Raw genomic sequence first — 19611 nt, 5'->3', positions numbered from 1 at the left:
ACAGTTGTTTGGTTCCTGCCGTGGCGGGAAGAACTGCAGCCGAAAACATGGACGTGACGATGAATGAGGCAGATTCTGAGCAAATTCAAACAGAAGTTCAATGGAAGAAATATGAGGCCACTGCGAAAGTGTCTAGCATTGGATATGAGCTGCCATGGTAACGTTTACAAGCTAGTTAGTTGCAGTATTTTTGTATTTATTAGCGGACTCAAATAGCAATGGATATGATCTGCCATGGTAAGATTTACAAGCTAGTTAGTTCATCATGGCTAGCTAGCAGTGGTAATGGATCATTTGAGTAGATAGGTGGTGAGCCGTATCAAGCTAGCTTCTTTCGTTTTCGAGATGATCGAGCTGTGTCGAGGGAAGAGCTGTTTTTTACATATTGTGTATATTTATTTCTTCTGAACACATCTGTTTGTTGGCAATGTAAATTCTTGCATTTTTTTTCAAAATACTTACATTTATGTTCGCTAGTTGGGCAGACAAACGCTACCGAATACTAAACTGTAAACCAATCAAAACTCGTGTAATATCCACGGTATTATCTGCTGATCACGTCTGCCAATGACATTATCCAAATCGAAGGTAGTAGACAGCTGGTGGCATCTCGAGAAACTGCTATCAGAGAAGTCATTTATTTATTTGTAATCTAACTATTGACACTGAACACAAATATAAACGTAGCATGTAAATTGTTGGTAAATTGTTTCATGAGCTGAAATAAAAGATCCCAGAAATGTTCCATATGTACAAAAAACGTATTTCTCTAAAATATTGTGCACAAATGTGTTTACATCCCTTTTATTATTTCTCCTTTTTCAAAATAATCCACCCACCTGACCGGTGACATATCAAGAAGCTGATTAAACGGCATGATCATTACACAGGTGCACCTTGTGTTGGGGACAATAAAAGCCACTCTAAAATGTGCAGTTGTCACACAGCACAATGCCACAGGTGTCTCAAGTTTGAAGGAGCATGCAATTGCCATGCTGACTGTAGGAATGTCCACCCTAGCTGTTGCCAGAGGATTGAATGTTCATTTTTCTACCATAAGCCACCTCCAATGTCGTTTGAGAGAATTTGTCAGTATGTCCACAACTGGTCTCACAACCGCAGACCATGTGTAACCACGCCAACCCAGGACCTCCACATCTGGCTTCTTCACCTGTGGTATTGTGGTGGCAGGTAGCCTAGTGGTTAAAGCGTTGGACTAGTAACTGAAAGGTTGCAAGATCAAATCCCCGAGCTGAGAAGGTAGGAGGCAGTAACAAGGCAGTTAACCCACTGTTTCTAGGCCGTCATTGAAAATAAGAATTTGTTCTTAACTGACTTGCCTAGTTAAATAAAGGTCAAATAAAAAAATTGTCTGAAACTAGCCACCCTGACAGCTGATGAAACTGGGTAAGCTCAACTGAAGAATTTCTGCTAAATCTGTCAGAAACCGCTTCGGGGAGCTCATCGTCCTGACTGCAGTTAGGCGACTTAACCGCCTTCTTCAGTGGGAAAATGCTCACCTTCGATGGCCGCTGACACGCTGGAGAAGTGTGCTCTTCACAGATGAATCCCAGGTTTCAACTGTACCGGGCAGAAGGCAGACAAGCATGTACGACGACGTGTCGGCAAGCGGTTTGCTGATGTCAACGTTGTGAAGAGAGTGCCCCATGGTGGGGTTATGGTATGGGCAGGCATAAGCTACAGATAACAAACACAATTTCATTTTATTGATAGCAATTTGATTGCACAGAGATCCTGAGGCCCATTATCGTGCCATTCATACATCACCTCATGTTTCATGTTAATGCACGGCCCCATGTTGCAATGCTAGCTCGCTCCCAGACTGAAATAAGATTGTCGCAAGGATCTGTATGGAAGCTGACAATGTCCCAGTTCTTCCATGGCCTGCATACTCACCAGACACGTCACCCATTGAGCATGGTTGGGATGCTCTGGATCGACGTGTACGACAGCATATTCCAGTTCCCGCCAATATCCAGCAACTTCGCACAGCCATGGAAGAGTGGGACAGTGTTCCACAGGCCACAATCAACAGGCTGATCAACTCTATGCAAAGGAGATGTGTTGCGCTGCATGAGGCAAATGGTGGTCACACCAGATACTAACTGGTTTTGTGAGCCATGTTCCTACCTTCTTTTTTTTAAAGGTATCTGTCACCAACAGATCCATATCTGTATTCCCAGTCATATGAAATCCATAGATTAGGGCCTATTTTATTTCAATTGACTCATTTTTTTATATTTTTTATTTATTTCACCTTTATTTAACCAGGTAGGCTAGTTGAGAACAGGTTCTCATTTGCAACTGCGACCTGGCCAAGATAAAGCATAGCAGTGTGAACAGACAACACAGAGTTACACATGGAGTAAACAATTAATAAGTCGATAACACAGAGAAAAAAGGGGAGTCTATATACAATGTGTGCAAAAGGCATGAGGAGGTAGGTGAATAATTACAATATTGCAGATTAACACTGGAGTGATAAATGATCATGTACAGGTAGAGATATTGGTGTGCAAAAGAGCAGAAAAGTAAATAAATAAAAACAGTATGGGGATGAGGTAGGTGAAAATGGGTGTGCTATTTACCAATAGATTATGTACAGCTGCAGCGATCGGTTAGCTGCTCAGCTAGCTGATGTTTGAAGTTGGTGAGGGAGATAAAAGTCTCCAACTTCAGCGATTTTTGCAATTCGTTCCAGTCACAGGCAGCAGAGTACTGGAACGAAAGGCGGCCAAATGATGTGTTGGCTTTAGGGATGATCAGTGAGATACACCTGCTGGAGCGCGTGCTACGGATGGGTGTTGCCATCGTGACCAGTGAGCTGAGATAAGGCGGAGCTTTGCCTAGCATGCCCTTGTAGATGACCTGAAGCCAGTGGGTCTGGCGACTAATATGTAGCGAGGGCCAGCCGACTAGAGCATACAAGTCGCAGTGGTGGGTAGTATAAGGTGCTTTAGTGACAAAACGGATGGCACTGTGATAAACTGCATCCAGTTTGCTGAGTAGAGTGTTGGAAGCAATTTTGTAGATGACGTCGCCAAAGTCGAGGATCGGTAGGATAGTCAGTTTTACTAGGGTAAGCTTGGCAGCGTGAGTGAAGGAGGCTTTGTTGCGGAATAGAAAGCCGATTCTTGATTTGATTTTCGATTGGAGATGTTTGATATGGGTCTGGAAGGAGAGTTTGCAGTCTAGCCAGACACCTTTTATATGAACTGTAACTCAGTAAAATCTTTGATATTGTTGCGTTTTATATTTTTGATCAATATAGATATAGAAATGTGATACCATCAATGCAAGCTGTAAAATGACTCCCAACTTAGAACACAGCAACCTTTTAGTAATGTAGCTAGCTTGCTAGTTACAACAAGCAGATGTGTTGCTAGCTAGCGGGAGCAGATAGATTAATCACTAGCTAGCATGTCATTCTGGGACAAGGAGTGTTTTAGCTTTCAGTTTATTCCAAGTAATAATTGAAGACTACAAAAACCTATAGGACAAGTAGTGTAAATCTACTACAGTCACCAAGGCAGGACCCACTCATTTCATTCTGACAAATAAGAAATGCCACACTATCCTTGTCAATAGTAGGTTGATTGCAGAGCACCCTAACTCAGACTGTCAAGATGTTTTCAACAGACTGTCAAGACATTTTCAAGCTCACAAACTACATACCTTTGCTGTGATGATTTCTTTCATGAATTCTTGTCTTACATTATGATCTATTCAGCTCTCCTGTGTCCTACTCCCAGAGATCAACAATGGGCTGATTAATTCACCTGTCAGGAGAACCATCCTTCTGCAGTTTGAACTAGCCCTGCTGTCACCATTTAGACCACGTGCATTTGCCTGTTTCGAATCCCTGAGCCAACTAGGTGAAGACGGTCTGTGCCTTAGTGCCACCTGTAAGTCGTTCTGGATAAGAGCATATGCTAAATTACTCAAATGTAAATGTCTCTACATCAGTCAGCTAGATTGACTCAAATAACCAACTCACCATCAAGCTTTGATTATTTGAATCAGCTGTGTAATGCTAGGGCAACAACAAAAAAAAACAAGCATGGGGGGGTAGGACAAAGTTTGTGTGACCCTGATCTAAACCATCTAAATATACTCACATTTCACTGAACATTTAGTATTTGAAACTCAAACATTTATTTCACAACTGCTTTTACAGTATATAATCCTACAGCCTCTTGTCATAAGGTGAATGCAACAATTTGTAAGTCGCTCTGGATAAGAGCGTCTGCTAAATGACTTAAATGTAAATGTTTATCATGCTCCATGCCTTATATTCCAATGCATCCAACATTATGCAGGCTCACCATGGTATTGGGCAGCTGCTATTTGAGAATTCATCTGGTTTAGAAATCAAACTGGTTCAGGTGTTTTTGTATTACAATATATGCTATATTTGTAGGCTATGCCATATTTATTGACTAATAAGCAAATGCAGCTGTCGTTTTAAAACCTCCATTCTAGTATGCATGGCACGCATATCTATCTACATGCTTTTATTTGTGTTTCTATGCAAAGTATATTATTGAATGTTTCTTTAAGCCTGCAGCTGTTTACTTGAAACGAGACATATAATCATGCCAAAACACGATTTAAACATTTAAATTCACTGAACGAGCGTTAGCTAATGAAACACAAATTGACATTTACAGTAGCTGGCTCGTCTGTAACATTTACTAGCTTTCCTTAAATTGGCTAAATCGTCAACAAGAGTTACCTCTTCATATGATCAAGACAATTCGTTTTGCATGCTGCATATTTCAAGTGCAGCTGAATTAAAAAAAAAAATCTTATTTCAGCCTGGGAGCGAGCTAACATTGTCGATAGAAGCAGGCCATTGGCTGCCTTCATCACAAGGGAATGTAGGGGAGTTCTGACGGGTTCCAAGTTTAGTAGTTCCGCAAATTTGCCTGAGCAGCCGTGTTGAAATATGAGAAAGTACAAGAATTGAAGGTGCCAACAAATGTTATAGTCGTTTAAAAAATGTAATATACAAAAAATCAGCTCCTCCCTCCACAGGGATCGATTAGCTTCACGTTTCAAATCTTAGTTCCACCACGTAAGATCCTAGCATTGTAGCTAGCTAGCTAATAGCACTAAAATGAATATTAGCTATGAAAACAGCCATTATGCATACCTCTCAAAAAGTAACCAGCTAGCTAGCGTTAGCTATGTAATGTTACGTTCTAAGCATCTCATTGGAGCAACAGCTAGTGCTACTAGTCCAAGTAATTGGGTAAATCACTTTGAATTGCTTGTTGATTAGCTTTGGTGGCAATGAATTGAGTCCCAACAGACTCGCAAAGTTGCCATCCAAGCTAGTTGCTGATAGTTATGCTTGTTCTGAATATCTCACAGGGTTGAAAAATACAGACCATTGAAGTTGAATGAAATAGTAGGCAACGAGGAGACTGTTAGCAGATTGGAGGTAAAGTATCCTCAATAGTTTAAGTTTCAATAATAATTTTTGATAAATAATAGCTAACTGTATGATTTTTTTTGTTCCCTTCTCTCTTATAGGTGTTTGCCAGAGAGGGAAATGTACCCAACATCATTATTGCAGTGAGTGACTGACCCGATTCATTCTTTCATCATAACAATTTGATATTACATACTGTGACATGTTGGTGCAGCAGAGTAATGTTATGCCGTCTTTCATGTGGGACCTTTTTTTAAAACACAAGTATCATTATTATAGGGTCCCCCCGGTACAGGAAAGACCACTATTATTCTGTGTTTGGTGCGAGCTCTTCTAGGCCCAGCCATGAAAGATTCTGTCCTGGAACTGAATGCTTCCAATGACAGGTGAGAGCAAGTGATGTCTGTCATGAAAAATGTCACACTGGCATACTTAAGGAAAGATTCACCCATTTTGAATGTTATATTGTATTTGTGCACCTCTGAGTGGTGTTCTATAGATTCCCAGGGTCATTTCATGTTTTCACGTGTATCTGAGCTATTCTCTGTTCAAGCAGGCATAAATACAGCCGGTATGCTGCATTTTTTTCATCATTATACTAGCTGTATTTCTGGCTGCTTGAATAGCTTAGATACACGTGAATCCATAAAATGACCCCGGGAATCTATAGAACATCGCTCCGAGGTCAAATCAAAGTTTATTGGTTGCATACACAGATTTGCAGATGTTTCTTAGATGCAGTGAAATGCTTGTTTCTAGTTCCAACAGTGTAGTACTAATACTGGTTCTAGTAGTGTCTTGTAAGCCCATGTGGGATTTAAATAAATCGTATGAATCAAAAAATCAAATACCCAGCAATAGAAAACGATACACACATAATCCCAAAAGTATTTTTTTAAACGTCAGAAACGAATCCAATTAACAACCCAAATAGCACTGTAACAGTAATCCAAATGCAAACTACACGTATCTACACCAAATGAATTTACACAAGATATAGTAGAAATATTATGTACAGCAGTAGATATACTGGATTCTTGACATCTGCTCTATATCAATAAATATGCAGTGTGCACAAACGCTGTAGCTAAAATGCAATGTACAGTAGTAGAAATATTAGGAGCTATGTTGAGAATACCGTATATAAATACACAGTACAAAACCCCATAGCAAAATGGATAGAATTGCAGGAAATTAGATTCCGGAGTGTACTAAACTTAAGGAACACCTGTTCTTTCCATGACAGACTTACCTTGTGAAAGCTATGATCCCTTATTGATGTCACTTGATAAATCCACTTCAATCAGTGTTGATGAAGGGGAGGAGACGGGTTAAATAATTATTTTTAAGCCTTAAGACAATTGAGACATGAATTGTGTGTGTGTGCCATTCAGAGGGTGAATGAGCAAGACAAAATATTTCTGTGTCTTTCAATGGGGTACGGTAGTAGGTGCCAGGAACACTGGTTTGAGTGTGTCAAGAACTGCAACACTGCTGGGTTTTTCACACTCAACAGTTAACCCTGTGTATCAAGAATGGTCCACCACCCAAAGGACATCCAGCTGTGGGAAGCATTGGGTTTAACATGGGCCAGCATCCCTGCGGAACGCTTTTGACGCCTTGTAGTGTCCATGCCCTGACACATTGAGGCTGTTCTGAGGGCAAAGGGGGGTGTAACTCAATATTAGGAACGTGTTCCTAATGTTTTATGCACTCGGTGTATATGTATGTGAATGGTGTGTATGGACAGTATGTGAATAGAAAAGGTGTGTGCATAGCAATAGTTATATAGGATGAGCCATGACTAGAATACAGTATACAAATAAAGTGGGTAGAACAGTATGTAAACATTATTAATGTGACCAGTGTTCAATGATTATGTACATAGGGTTGCAGTCTCTAACCTGCTGGCTAGTGGTGACTGTTTAACAATTTGATGGCCTGGAGTTAGAAGCTGTTTATCAACCTCTCGGTCACCTGTAGTCGCTCTACTTTCTAGTGGGGTGAACAGGCTTTGACTTGGGTGGCTAAGGTCCTTGATGATCTTCTTGGCCTGACACCAGGTCTTGTCCTCTCATGATGAGCACCCCCTCTGAGAGCCCTGCAGTTGCGGATGGTGCCCGCGGTGATAGACAGGATGTTCACGAGGGTCTTAGGTGCCAAGCCGAATAGGTGCTGTTGTGCCGTCACCACACTATCTGTGTAAAGAGACCATTATAGGTCGTTAGTGATGTGCACACTGATGAACTTTAAGCTTTTGACCCTCTCCACTGAGGCCCCGCCCTCTCCTTTCTCCTGCAGTCCACATTCAGCTCTGTCCCTTTTGTTGTCGTTGAGGGAGAGGTTATTTCACTGGCACCACTCCACCAAGGCCCTCACCTCCCTGTAGGCTGTCTGGTGGTTGGTAATCAGGCAGGCCTACCACTGTTATGTTGTCAGCAAACTTGATGATTGAGTTGGAGACGTGCGTGTAGCCACGCAGTCATGGGTGGTCAGGGAGTATAGGAGAGGGCTGAGCACGCGCCCCCGTGTTGAGGATCAGCTTGGTGGAAGTGTTGTTGCCTACCTTCACCACTTGGGCCCGGCCTGTCCGTTAGGAAGTCCAGGACCCAGTTGCACAGGGCGAGTTTCAGACCCAAAGTTTAGTGATGAGCTTGGAGGGCACTATGGTGTTGAAGGCTGAGCTATAGTCGATGAACAGCATTCTTACATAGAGATGCACAAATACGATAACAAATAAAAAAAATGGGGGAGTCTTTCCTTTTACTGCACAACCAGTGAGTCCAGGAGTTGCATTTAGGGTTAAAATCATGTTGCTTTAGAAAGTGAAGCCTAAACCACCACATTGTCATGCATCTTCCTCAGAGGCATCGATGTAGTTCGAAACAAGATCAAGATGTTTGCCCAGCAGAAAGTCACCCTCCCTAAAGGGAGACACAAGATCATCATCCTGGATGAGGCTGACAGGTAAGACCCCCTGAGGGTCACGACAGCTAAGCTGATCTAGTGTACCTATAATGGCTGTGTCTGTAAAGGCTGTTCTTTTATCTCCAGCATGACAGACGGAGCCCAGCAGACCTTGAGGGGGACCATGAACTACTCTAAAACCACACGCTTCGCTCTGGCGTGCACCGCCTCCGACAAGATCATCGGTGAGGGTCCTAACCGTACGATACAATGATGCCATTGTATTGAATAGGGACCCAAGTGTAAGGTCACGTTGTCTTTTATCTGTCCGAATGGTCCTCCGTGTTGCTCTGCCCCTTCCACAGAGCCCATCCAGTCACGTTGTCTTTTCTCTGTCCTGATGGTCCTCCGTGTTGCTCTGCCCCTTCCTCCACAAGCCCATCCAGTCACGTTGTCTTTTCTCTGTCCTGATGGTCCTCTGTGTTGCTCTGCCCCTTCCTCCTCAGAGCCCATCCAGTCACGTTGTCTTTTCTCTGTCCTGATGGTCCTCCGTGTTGCTCTGCCCCTTCCTCCACAAGCCCATCCAGTCACGTTGTCTTTTCTCTGTCCTGATGGTCCTCTGTGTTGCTCTGCCCCTTCCTCCACAAGCCCATCCAGTCACGTTGTCTTTTCTCTGTCCTGATGGTCCTCCGTGTTGCTCTGCCCCTTCCTCCACAAGCCCATCCAGTCACGTTGTCTTTTCATAACTTTCTTTCGTGGTCCAGGAGCCCAAAGGCACAATCGTACGGTAGTCATATTAACAACCCATCATAGTTGTTGTATCTTTAGAGTCCCCCTCTTTCTAAGTTTCTAGCAGAGATTTTCATCTCTATAACATATGGAACCGCTTGCATCAGGTGCACTGTTTAGAATGGTGTTTTCCTGCAAATTGCATTTTGGAAAGTGTTTAAAAAGGGATGTTTTATTGTCTGCTTCATTGCAGGAGTTGCATGTTCTGTTAAGATGAATTACCATAATGTAAATGTGATTTCTGTCATTCTGAACACTGTGGGTGGACACACCCTAATGGGTTGGTAAATTCAAATATTTCCGGTCACGTTGTCCTGTGCCACGGAAACCCTGATCCATGGCTCCTCGTAGTGGCCGTACTTTTTGGGGGGCCAATTAAAGTTTGGCTGAGACATGAGAAACTATAATAACTTGAGCTTTTTTATTTATTTTTCATCATCATCAGGCGTTGAATAACCTACAATCCACAAATTCTGGTTTTTGGCTACATCAATAGTGAAAATGTGTTCAAGGTACTGTTACCTAACCTGTCTTTTTTTTGTCATTCTAGAAGGCAAAATTGACAATGCGTAGGGTTTCAAAGGAAAGACAAGTAAATGTGTTGTTTTTTGTTCAGGTGTGCAATGAGCCACACCCATTGTTGGTGAAAAGCATGCTGGAACACTGTCAATTCCAGCATTGATGAGGCTTACAAGGTATTGCGATCCACTTTTCAATAACAATCCAAACAGAATGTGTATAAAATTCTTCTCGATGAATAACCCTTATTTCTCTAGCCGTTAAGTATGGTTCTTAATTAAAGTGATCAATAACTGCTCAGTTTATATTATATAGTAGGACCATATAGCTGATTAATATTAATGTGTTCCTCTCCCTTAGATTATTGAGCAGCTGTGGGCCCTGGGTTACTCCCCTGAGGACATAATCGGCAACATCTTCAGAGTGTGTAAGACTTTCCAGATGTCCGAGTATCTCAAGTTGGAGTTCATCAAGGTAAGAGACATGGTAAAACATTTGCAGTTGTACAGTGAACTCAAAAAAATGCTAATCTCCCCTGTTTTAGTAATGGTGAGAAGTTAGCATGTCTTGGGGGTATGAAATTTGTGCGTCTTTCTCACTCAGCATTCACAATTCAGGATTATCCGTTTGTAATAATAATAATAATAATAATAATATATGCCATTTCGCTTTTATCACTCAGCATTCACAATTCAGGATTATCCAGAAGGTAAACACTTCTACATTAATGGTAGCATCCACATTAATGTAGAAGTGTTTAGAAACATTCTGTTCTTATTTACAATAGAAATAATCTGAAACACAACCAAACCAAACTGCAAATGCATCCAACAAATTTGGAGAGTCACTAGCTTGATGTAGTCATTGCATGCTAGGAATATGGGACCAAATGCATAACTTTTTACTACTAGTGAATTTGTCCCCTAAAATGGAGGGGACTATGGACAAAAAAAGTGCTGTAATTTCTAAACGGTTCACCCAATATGGATGAAAATACCCTACAATTGAAGCAGACAGACTCCACTTTAACCTCGGATCATTTCAAATCCAAAGTGATGGAGTATAGAGCCAAAACCAACAAAACGTGTCACTGTCCCAATACTTGTGTTGTTCACTGTACATTATGTACATCTCTGGTTGTTTTCCTCATCTTGGTTGGGTGAAACAAAATGGCAGAAAAGGGCCAAACTTGGCATAGGAAAGTAAGCCACACCATAGTATTGATCCACTTCGCCTCAGCATCGCTCTCCTTGTTTACTTGGTATTGTCCCTTTTCTCAGGAGATAGGATACACCCACATGAAGGTGGCGGAGGGCGTGAACTCCCTACTGCAGATGGCAGGCCTCCTGGGTCGACTGTGCAGCAAGACGGCCGCCCCTGATCTCAGCTAACACCGCACCCACCCATCATCTCAGCACTGTCTCTCCTGGGTTGTGTTCATTACGAAAACAAAACATTTTGCAACAGAAAACATAAGAGAGTTACATATTGAGCATGCCCAGGTTGTCCTTCCCTGTTTCAGTGCAGTTTCTTGCCTTTCGTTCCTAATGAACACAACCCTATTCCACCAATCTGCGTGACACCCTTAAATGACTGACTCAGAGTCCTGGGGAGTTGTTTGATGTAACATTTCTGGGTTAAATACATTTTGTATTTTATGTTAATGTAAATACTATTGAAAATCACTTCTTGTAATGAATCTATGTTTTTTTATTACTTGACAGAACACATTGGTCTATAAAGAGGTTGTACATTTAAAGGTTTTGTCGTAAGGATGTATTTATTAATACACATTGACAATCTTTTTTCTTTTACATTTGGAGCTGACTCGTATTCATTTTGTACCACTAGATGGTGACAGTTACAGTAATACTCAAACAATCAAAAATACTGTACATCAGGGATGGGCAACATTGATGGGGGTGGGGGCCACAAATCAGAACTCCTCATAAGGGGCCACAGTGGCTCGCGGGTCTGCATACCCACATCCATCCATACATGCATTCTGAACAGGGGGGAAAGTAGCAGCAGTTAAGTGGATTTTCTGTAATTCTACACATTGTACCATAGGGTAGAGACAAACAGCAGTTAATATGATCTCTGATGATCAATGGTGGCCCCATAATTTGAACATGATTACAAGTTTAGATAACTGGCCGCTAGTCTAATTTACCAATCTAAAATAATTTTGCTGGCGTGGGCTAATTGAGTGGCTGACATAACCGCTGATGCACAACTGCACATTTCAAAAGTGCACCTTGTGTATTCTACTATTCTCTCAACAGTAAACTGAGACCCTCACTGAGTTTTGGAAATTGATCCATGGGCTGCCAGTTGCCCATCCCTGCTGCACATGGTTCCTCACATTTTTTGACTCAAGGGAATTCCTGATGAAGTATTACAACTTTGGGCATTAACCCTAAAATGGCATTGCTCTGGTATAGCACATTGACATACGTATCATTATAATTTATTCAAGCAGCTCAACAAAGAGAGAGAAGTCCATTCCCATAGATATCTACTCGTAGAGCATGTAGATTCCATATCAGTCAGTGTCGTTCACGTAATCCGGTTCATCTGTGACGAAATTAGAAGTCTCAAGTCTTAGTTCATTACATTGTAGTAATTTATCCATAGCAACTTAAAATGAGTGCATTCATCCTACATTCATAGCAGAAGTGTTGTCTTCGTTATAATGCACTATGGTGACTTACCATCCTCTAATGGTTCTAACCCCATCTTCACTTGCTCCAGGAATTCAGAGTTCTCGTAATCTGAGCCATCTGTTGTGAGGTGGTGGGAAATAATCTTAGTTCAACATAAAATATATGAAATCTACTCCAAATGGATAATGAACTTTGCTAAAAAAACATGATCTTCATAAATATGGCTAATTTCAAAGGAGGGATAGGCCTACATTTAGTCATTCTAAAGTACATACCGGAGCCCCGGCTGATTGTATCAATAGATGGAAAAACATTCTCATATTGATCACCATCTAGAAAGTAGAAATATCTTTATCAAATGATATTTCTGACATCCAAATAAGGCAAGTGACAATCCGAACACATACGAATAAATGATCAAACTTGTCTTGAGAGGATGTTAGATTGTGTTACTGCATGTAGACTGCCATGTGCTGTGTCGCCTGTACTTTTTGATGGTTGTGGTTTGAGCTGAAGCTTGACATTACTTTCAACAGCAGCAGATTACATTATCTGAGAAGATTTCACCCTACAGTAACGGTCTCTACAAAATGTATCAATGGTGGTGCCTCCCATCTTTCTTTTCTTTAACCTTTATTTAACTAGGCAAGTCAGTTAAGAACAAATTCTTATTTTCAATGACGGCCTAGGAACAGTGGGTTAACTGCCTGTTCAGGGGCAGAATGACAGATTCGTACCTTGTCAGGGGTTTGAACTTGCAACCTTCCGGTTACTAGTCCAACGCTCTAACCACTAGGCTACCCTGCCGCCCCAGTTTTTATTTTATTTTATTCCATCTGATAAAACCATAGACATACTGTATTCACGTCACTGGATAAATCATACTTACCCGTTTCTGATTCTCTGGTGTCTGCATTAGCACTCTCATTAACATTCTGGTACACTAACACTGGGATTGGATCTCTGTAAAAACAATAAGCACAATAGTTTCACAAACTAAAATTCTGATTAATTGTAAGTAGACTATACAGAATATTACGTTTTAAATGGCAACCAAGCATTGATAGATACTTACACATATGTTGGTTCAACACTTCCCATCTGAGCTAATATAACACAATTGAAAAGTCTTAGTTAGTGCTGAGGAATTTGGTGCAGGATAAAACTGTAGTGAATTAGTGATACTGTTTCCACATTGAAAGGTCTGTGTTTCCAAAATGGAAACGTTGGGCATTCATATATACCTAATACAATTACTAACAGTTAATATTTACCTGTTGCAACATTTTGATACTTCGCTTGCTCCTCATTCACAACTGTAAAGATACACACATACAACACCTTCAGGTAACTAACAAAATAATGGAAACACGAGTAAATGAGGGATACAAAGTATATTGAAAGCAGGTGCTTCCAAAGTTAATTAAGCAATTAACATCCCATTATTTTAGCTATCATGGCTATGCCCCCATAGGATGACAATGCCCCCATCCACAGGGCATGAGTGGTCACTGAATGGTTTGATGAGCAATGCATGAAAATGATGTAAACCATATGCCATCAGTGACCAGATCTCAACCCAATCAAACACTTATGGGAGATTCTGGAGCGGGGCCTGAGACAGCGTTTTCCACCACCGTCAACAACACACCAAATTATGGAATTTCTTGTGGAAGAATAGTGTCGCATCCCTCCAATCAGTTCCTGACACTTGTGTCTATGACAAGGTGCATTGAAGCTGATCTGGCTCCTGGGGGCCCAACGCCCTATTAAGACACTTTATGTTGGTGTTTCCTTTTTTTGGCAGTTACCTGTATGTTGAAATATCTGTAATGTTTGTAATCTGTTCAAATTCAGGGTCCAGTTGGTTCAGTTTTGTTTATAACCTTTATCAACAGACTCTTTAGGCACTGACCCCATGTAAGTGAATGAGAAGGTCTGCTGGACATTAAGAATGAAATAAAACCTACCTTGTGGTGTTTGTTCCCTGTAAAATAAATTACATTGAAAGTATTTATTGTGAGTGTTGCATATCTGCTGTCTGTTATTAGCATATCTAGAGACAAAGATAAAGTGCTGAGGGGCCACCTAAGGTAAATACAGACCATAGCCAATATGTGCATAGGCGTCAATTCAACGTCTATTCCACGTTGGTTCAACGTAATGTTGTTGTAATTAGTGGAAACAACGTTGATTCAACCAGTGTGTGCCCAGTGGGTCTGTGGTCATTACATCACACATGACAACCAACAGGTGTGAGCTGGAAGCTAAAAACTAAACTCCAATGTTCTTTTAGATTTTCTCCAACTGTAGAAACTCTTGTTCGTGTGTGTAAAATATTAAAACAAGTATATATTTTGTTACCCATCCCGTTTTAAGGAACTAAAAAAATGTAATTTCAGCTGTCATGTTGGAACAAGACAAGAGCATGACGGGCATAATACCTAAATGTATGAGTAGTTTACTTACACTGGTGTTGGAGGCAGCTCTCTTATAATCTGGTTGGGTCGTGTGACTAAAAAAAACCAAGCCATAACAACCATCACCATATTAAATAGATGCATTCAGTCATTCACTATGAGAAGGGAATTCACAAAAATGAAGCCACTTGTGAAATCCTTTTAGATATTTTTTTATTCTGTATTAATTTAAGTAGAATAAGGCTTGTTCTGTCTGGGAATCTGCCCCAAAGGGTATGATGAATCACAATGTCATTTTACCTGTTTTAGATCTCATTACTGCAAATCTGCTTCCTTCGCGTTGGCTGAGTTGGGCAGAGTTACGTGATGAAAAATGATGTTGTCATATAGGAGCCAATAGTGAGGTTAAATTGTTTTACAGCATGAGTGTATAAAAAATTATGTTAAGATAGAAACGGCTATTTTATGAACTATAGAACATTTCAGTTGTACATTAGGAATTACATAGGGTATTATGCTATTTATCTATAATAATCTTCACTATATCGATTAGATCATGCCTGGTCTTACAGTGCATCAGTTATTTAATATCTATGTTAATGTTATACTTACAATATTTGAGGGTCATAAATTTGATTCTCTTCATGTATTATTTCTACAGACAAGGAAAAGAGGAAGACTTTAATTGAATGGCCCACACTACGGATTGATTTGGAAAATGATTTCACTAAGTATTTTAATTTAGCTTTAGTGCTACGTGAAAAATATATTTTTACTTTAAGATTTCATGATATTGGAATAGATTTACAGGTTGATTAGTGGGACATGTAGCCTAGTAAATACGTAATAAATGTCATAATTTGTAATGCAGTGCCACTCACTGGTTTTCCTCCTGCACCACAGACAGAAAGCAGAGAAGACACTGAGAGATGCCGCAGACACCATGGCCAAGACAGCTCCTTGTAGGCTGAAGATGGCTATCATGCCTATGGGAAAATTAAACAACAATGCATTTGCCTTTGGAATGATCTAATTTTATCCTCCATAGTTTTCTTCTGTATAATTAATTCACCAAGAATAGTTGCTTACTGCTGTTTTTCACTTTTACTAAAAATAACTTCTCTCTTTGACAGGTGTTGGCCAAACTTGTTCCGTATTCAGCTGTAACAGTACAAATCTCCTGCTCACCCAATGTTGTCATGAAAAGACCTCAAGTTCATTAGATACTGACCAAGGGTGTAATGATTACTTACATATCATCTCTATAGGCACCAAAACTAAGTGGAAAGAAAGACTAAACTGTTGGAAATAAACCCCTCACTTGGTAGAAATTGGTCATGTGTTCCTGTAAACAACCTGAGCCCACAGCTACCCACAGGATGTGTGTGGTCATCACAGCGCTATAGCCAACACAATTGTGTAATGCCTTGATCCCACTCAGTGAGGAGTGACATGTTCTTATGATATTAACTTGAAACGTCCAAAGAAAAATGATGTTGGTATCGTATTGAATACCCCTGTTGGTTCAGGGATACAGTATCTGCATCAGAAGATAAGAACACTTTCGCTTTTATAAAACAAAGTTTGGTTAGGGCAAATGATAACTGATTTTGTGATTAAAGGTAGATAAAAGCCAAATGCATAGAGATAGGGTAGAGGTTTAACATGTGGTATTGATCAAACTTAACAATACACTTAGGAATACATTTTGTCTGTTTATTTACCTTGAACAAAATAGTGACTATGATCTACATCACTAATACTAATAAAGACTAATAAAGTATTAATGAATGGTCTATAATTGATATACCAAATAGAAGAGATTTGAAATATATATGAGTATACAGTTCAACAGCATTAGTTACATTGTTTTAATTGTAAAAAACCTGAGCATCAAACTCAAACCGTAGCATCATTTTTTACACACTCAGCTGAACTTCATCATGCCAAATAAATTGTCGGACTGAACAAGGGGAATCCATGTTTGCTGGATAATCTTTTTGACATTTCAAAGCAGACTCCTGAAGTGGTACATTATTGAAAGCCAATATAATTCCAATTAAGTCTTCACCTTGGTATGAGGATGACAATAACACAACATGGATGCGTCTCTGAAATTGAACCTCTTCAAATAGTCTATCTATCCCCAACCAAGCTGCTCCTACACTCTTGAACATGAGACAATAGAAATACATGTATTGTGTTGTTCTCACCTTTAGTAAAGCCTCTTCAGGCCACCACCATCTCACTGACAGCTCCACTTACAGACAGGTTACTGTAACAGAGCTGTGAAGGGGGAGAGCAGAAAGAGCTTCCTGTTTCTAACTGAACTCCTTACCACATCCGCCTCGATCCGCGGGCCGGACGGAGAGTCTAGTGGACCACCTCTAAAAGGTTCCCTACATCACTGTGGTTTAACAAGGGTGCATGAAATTACACCTTTCAGTGGCTGCTTTAGGGACAGTTCCCATGCACAAAAGAACATGGTTTTTAAATGGACTTTGTAATTTGCTTTGTTGTAATTGTAAACATATTTCAGTGTTCTTCAATACTGATCCAAGGGGGTCCTCACATTGCAGGTGCTCTTGTGTGGCCTTCCGGGACCAGGAACGAAAAACACTATACAATGCCATACAGCATGAGAAACCCCTGTTGCTGTAGCGTATGAAGAAGTCTGTGGAGAAAACATCATTTTATAAAGAGAAATGTTTCCAAATGGATGCCGTTATAATGTCATTAGGTTATTATTACATAGGTGTAAGCCAGCTGGCATAGGCTATACCTACTCCAATAAGTTCGGGAAATTCTGCCCTGGCTCTTTCTTAATTAAAAGGCAATTCTGCCACTTTTTAACCCCATAACCTCATTATTGTCTCCAGTACCAAACCAGTGTTTACATATGTGAAAACAGCCCATTTCTGTGATCTGTGTTTTAAAAAGATAAGAAGAAAATTCCTAAAACGGCTTCTCTGTGACATCACAGGGTAAGACTAAAAGTCAAGGCCTCCCGAGTGGCGCAGTGGTCTAAGGCACTGCTCTGCCGCAGCCGGCTGCAACCAGGAGACCCATGGGGGCGGTGCACAGTTGGCCCAGCGTCGTCCAGATTAGGGGAGGGTTTGACCAGCAGGGATGTCCTTGTCCCATCACACTCTAGCGACTTCTGTGGTGGGCTGGGTGCATGCACAATGACATGGTTGCCAGCAGTACAGTGTTTCCACCATTTCTGTATGGACCTGGCTTTTGTGCCCCCCACTTAATTTTTTAAAATTGAACCTTTATTTAACTAGGCAAGTCAGTTAAGAACAAATCGTATTTACAATGACGGCCTACCAAAGGCAAAAGGCCTCTTGTGGGGTTGGGGGATTGGATTAAAAATATAAATAAATCAAATAAAACTATAGGACAAAACACACATCACGAAAAGAGAGACAACCCAACACTAAATAGAGACCTAAGACAACATAGCATGGAAGCAATACAACATGACAACACATGGCAGCAACACAACATGGCAGCAACACAACATGGTAGCATCACAAAACAGGGTACAAACATTATTGGGCACAGACAACAGCACAAATGGCAAGAAGGTAGAGAGAACAATACATCACGCAAAGCAGCCACAACTGTCTGTAAGTGTCGATGATGATGATTGAGTCTTTGAATAAAGAGATTGAGATAAAACTGTCCAGTTTGAGTGTTTGTTGTAGGGCATTCCAGTTGCGAGCTGCGGCGAACTGAAAAGACGAGCAACCCAGGGATGTGTGTGCTTTGGGGATCTTTAACAGAATGTGACTAGCAGAACCACTACTCCAGAGTCCAATGGTGGCGAGCTTTACACCACTCCAGCCGACATTTGGCATTGCACATGGTGATCTTAGGCTTGTGAGCGGCTGCTCGGCCATGGAAACTAATTTCATGAAGCTCCCAACGATGACGTTGCTTCCAGAAGCAGTTTGGAACTTGGTAGTAAATGTTGCAACCAAGGACAGATGATTTCTATGCGCTTTGTGCTTCAGCACTTGTCTGTCGTTATCTGAGCTTGTGTGGCCTAACACTTTGCGGCTGAGCCTTTGTTGCTCCTAGACTTTACCACGTCACAATAGCAGCACTTACAGTTGACTGGGGCAGCTCTAGCAGGGAAGATATTTGACGAACTGACTTGTTGGAAAGGTGGCATCCTATGACAGTGCCACGTTGAAAGTCACTGAGCTCTTCAGTAAGGCCATTCTTCTTCCAATATTTGTCTATGGATATTGCATGGCTGTGGGCTCAAATTGTATACACCTGTCAGTAACGGATGTGGCTGAGATAGCCGAATCCACTCATTTGAAGGGTTGTCCACATACCTTTGTATAATACAAAATGACTCAAGTAAAAGTGAAAGTCACCCAGTAAAATACTACTTGAGTAAACCGTTACTCGCAAAACACCAGTCTCAACATCAACAGTGAAGAGGCGACTCTGGGATGCTGGCCTTCTAGGCAGAGTTCCTCTGTCCAGTGTCTGTGTTATTTTGCCCATCTTAACCTATATTTCTATTGGCCTGTCTGAGATATGGCTTTTTCTTTGCAACTAGGACCTATAAGGCCAGCATCCCGGAGTTGCTTCTTCGCTCTTGACATTGAGACTGGCGTTTTGTGGGTACTATTTAATGAAGCTTCCAGTTGAGGACTTGTGGAGGCGTCTGTTTCTCAAACTAGACACTAATGTACTTGTCCCCTTGCTCAGTTGTGCACTTGGGCCTCCCACTCCTCTTTCTATTCTGGTTAGCGCCAGTTTGCGCCATTCTGTGAAGGGAGTTGTACACAGCGCTGTACGAGAACTTCAGTTTCTTGGCAATTTCTCGCAT

The 19611-nt window shown here is 41.0% G+C and overlaps 1 protein-coding gene and 1 pseudogene across 2 annotated transcripts; one reads left to right on the top strand and one right to left on the bottom strand.

Annotated features, from left to right (window-relative positions):
• The first annotated feature begins 7 nt into the window (after window positions 1-7).
• On the top strand, window positions 8-11285 carry LOC123999774 (annotated as a pseudogene).
• A 149-nt stretch (window positions 11286-11434) lies between these two features.
• On the bottom strand, window positions 11435-17089 carry LOC123998620 (linker for activation of T-cells family member 2-like). 2 transcript variants are annotated; one of them, XM_046303654.1, is made up of 12 exons: window positions 16973-17089; window positions 15641-15745; window positions 15372-15414; window positions 15060-15103; window positions 14809-14854; window positions 14310-14326; window positions 13614-13655; window positions 13415-13445; window positions 13229-13302; window positions 12615-12671; window positions 12388-12456; window positions 11435-12250 (listed from the first exon to the last, which is right to left on the bottom strand). In XM_046303654.1, the coding sequence occupies exons 2-12, from the start codon at window positions 15741-15743 to the stop codon at window positions 12219-12221; spliced, it is 558 nt and encodes a 185-aa protein (XP_046159610.1). In that variant the 5' UTR covers window positions 15744-15745; window positions 16973-17089; the 3' UTR covers window positions 11435-12218. The 2 variants fall into 2 exon arrangements, with proteins under 2 accessions (XP_046159610.1, XP_046159611.1); XM_046303655.1 differs by lacking the exon at window positions 12615-12671.
• Window positions 17090-19611: the final 2522 nt, after the last annotated feature.

Source organism: Oncorhynchus gorbuscha, linkage group LG16 (assembly GCF_021184085.1).
Source record: "Oncorhynchus gorbuscha isolate QuinsamMale2020 ecotype Even-year linkage group LG16, OgorEven_v1.0, whole genome shotgun sequence".
NCBI lineage: Eukaryota > Metazoa > Chordata > Actinopteri > Salmoniformes > Salmonidae > Oncorhynchus > Oncorhynchus gorbuscha.
Note: the sequence above shows the minus strand (reverse complement) of the source record. Positions and strands in the feature narration are given on the sequence as shown.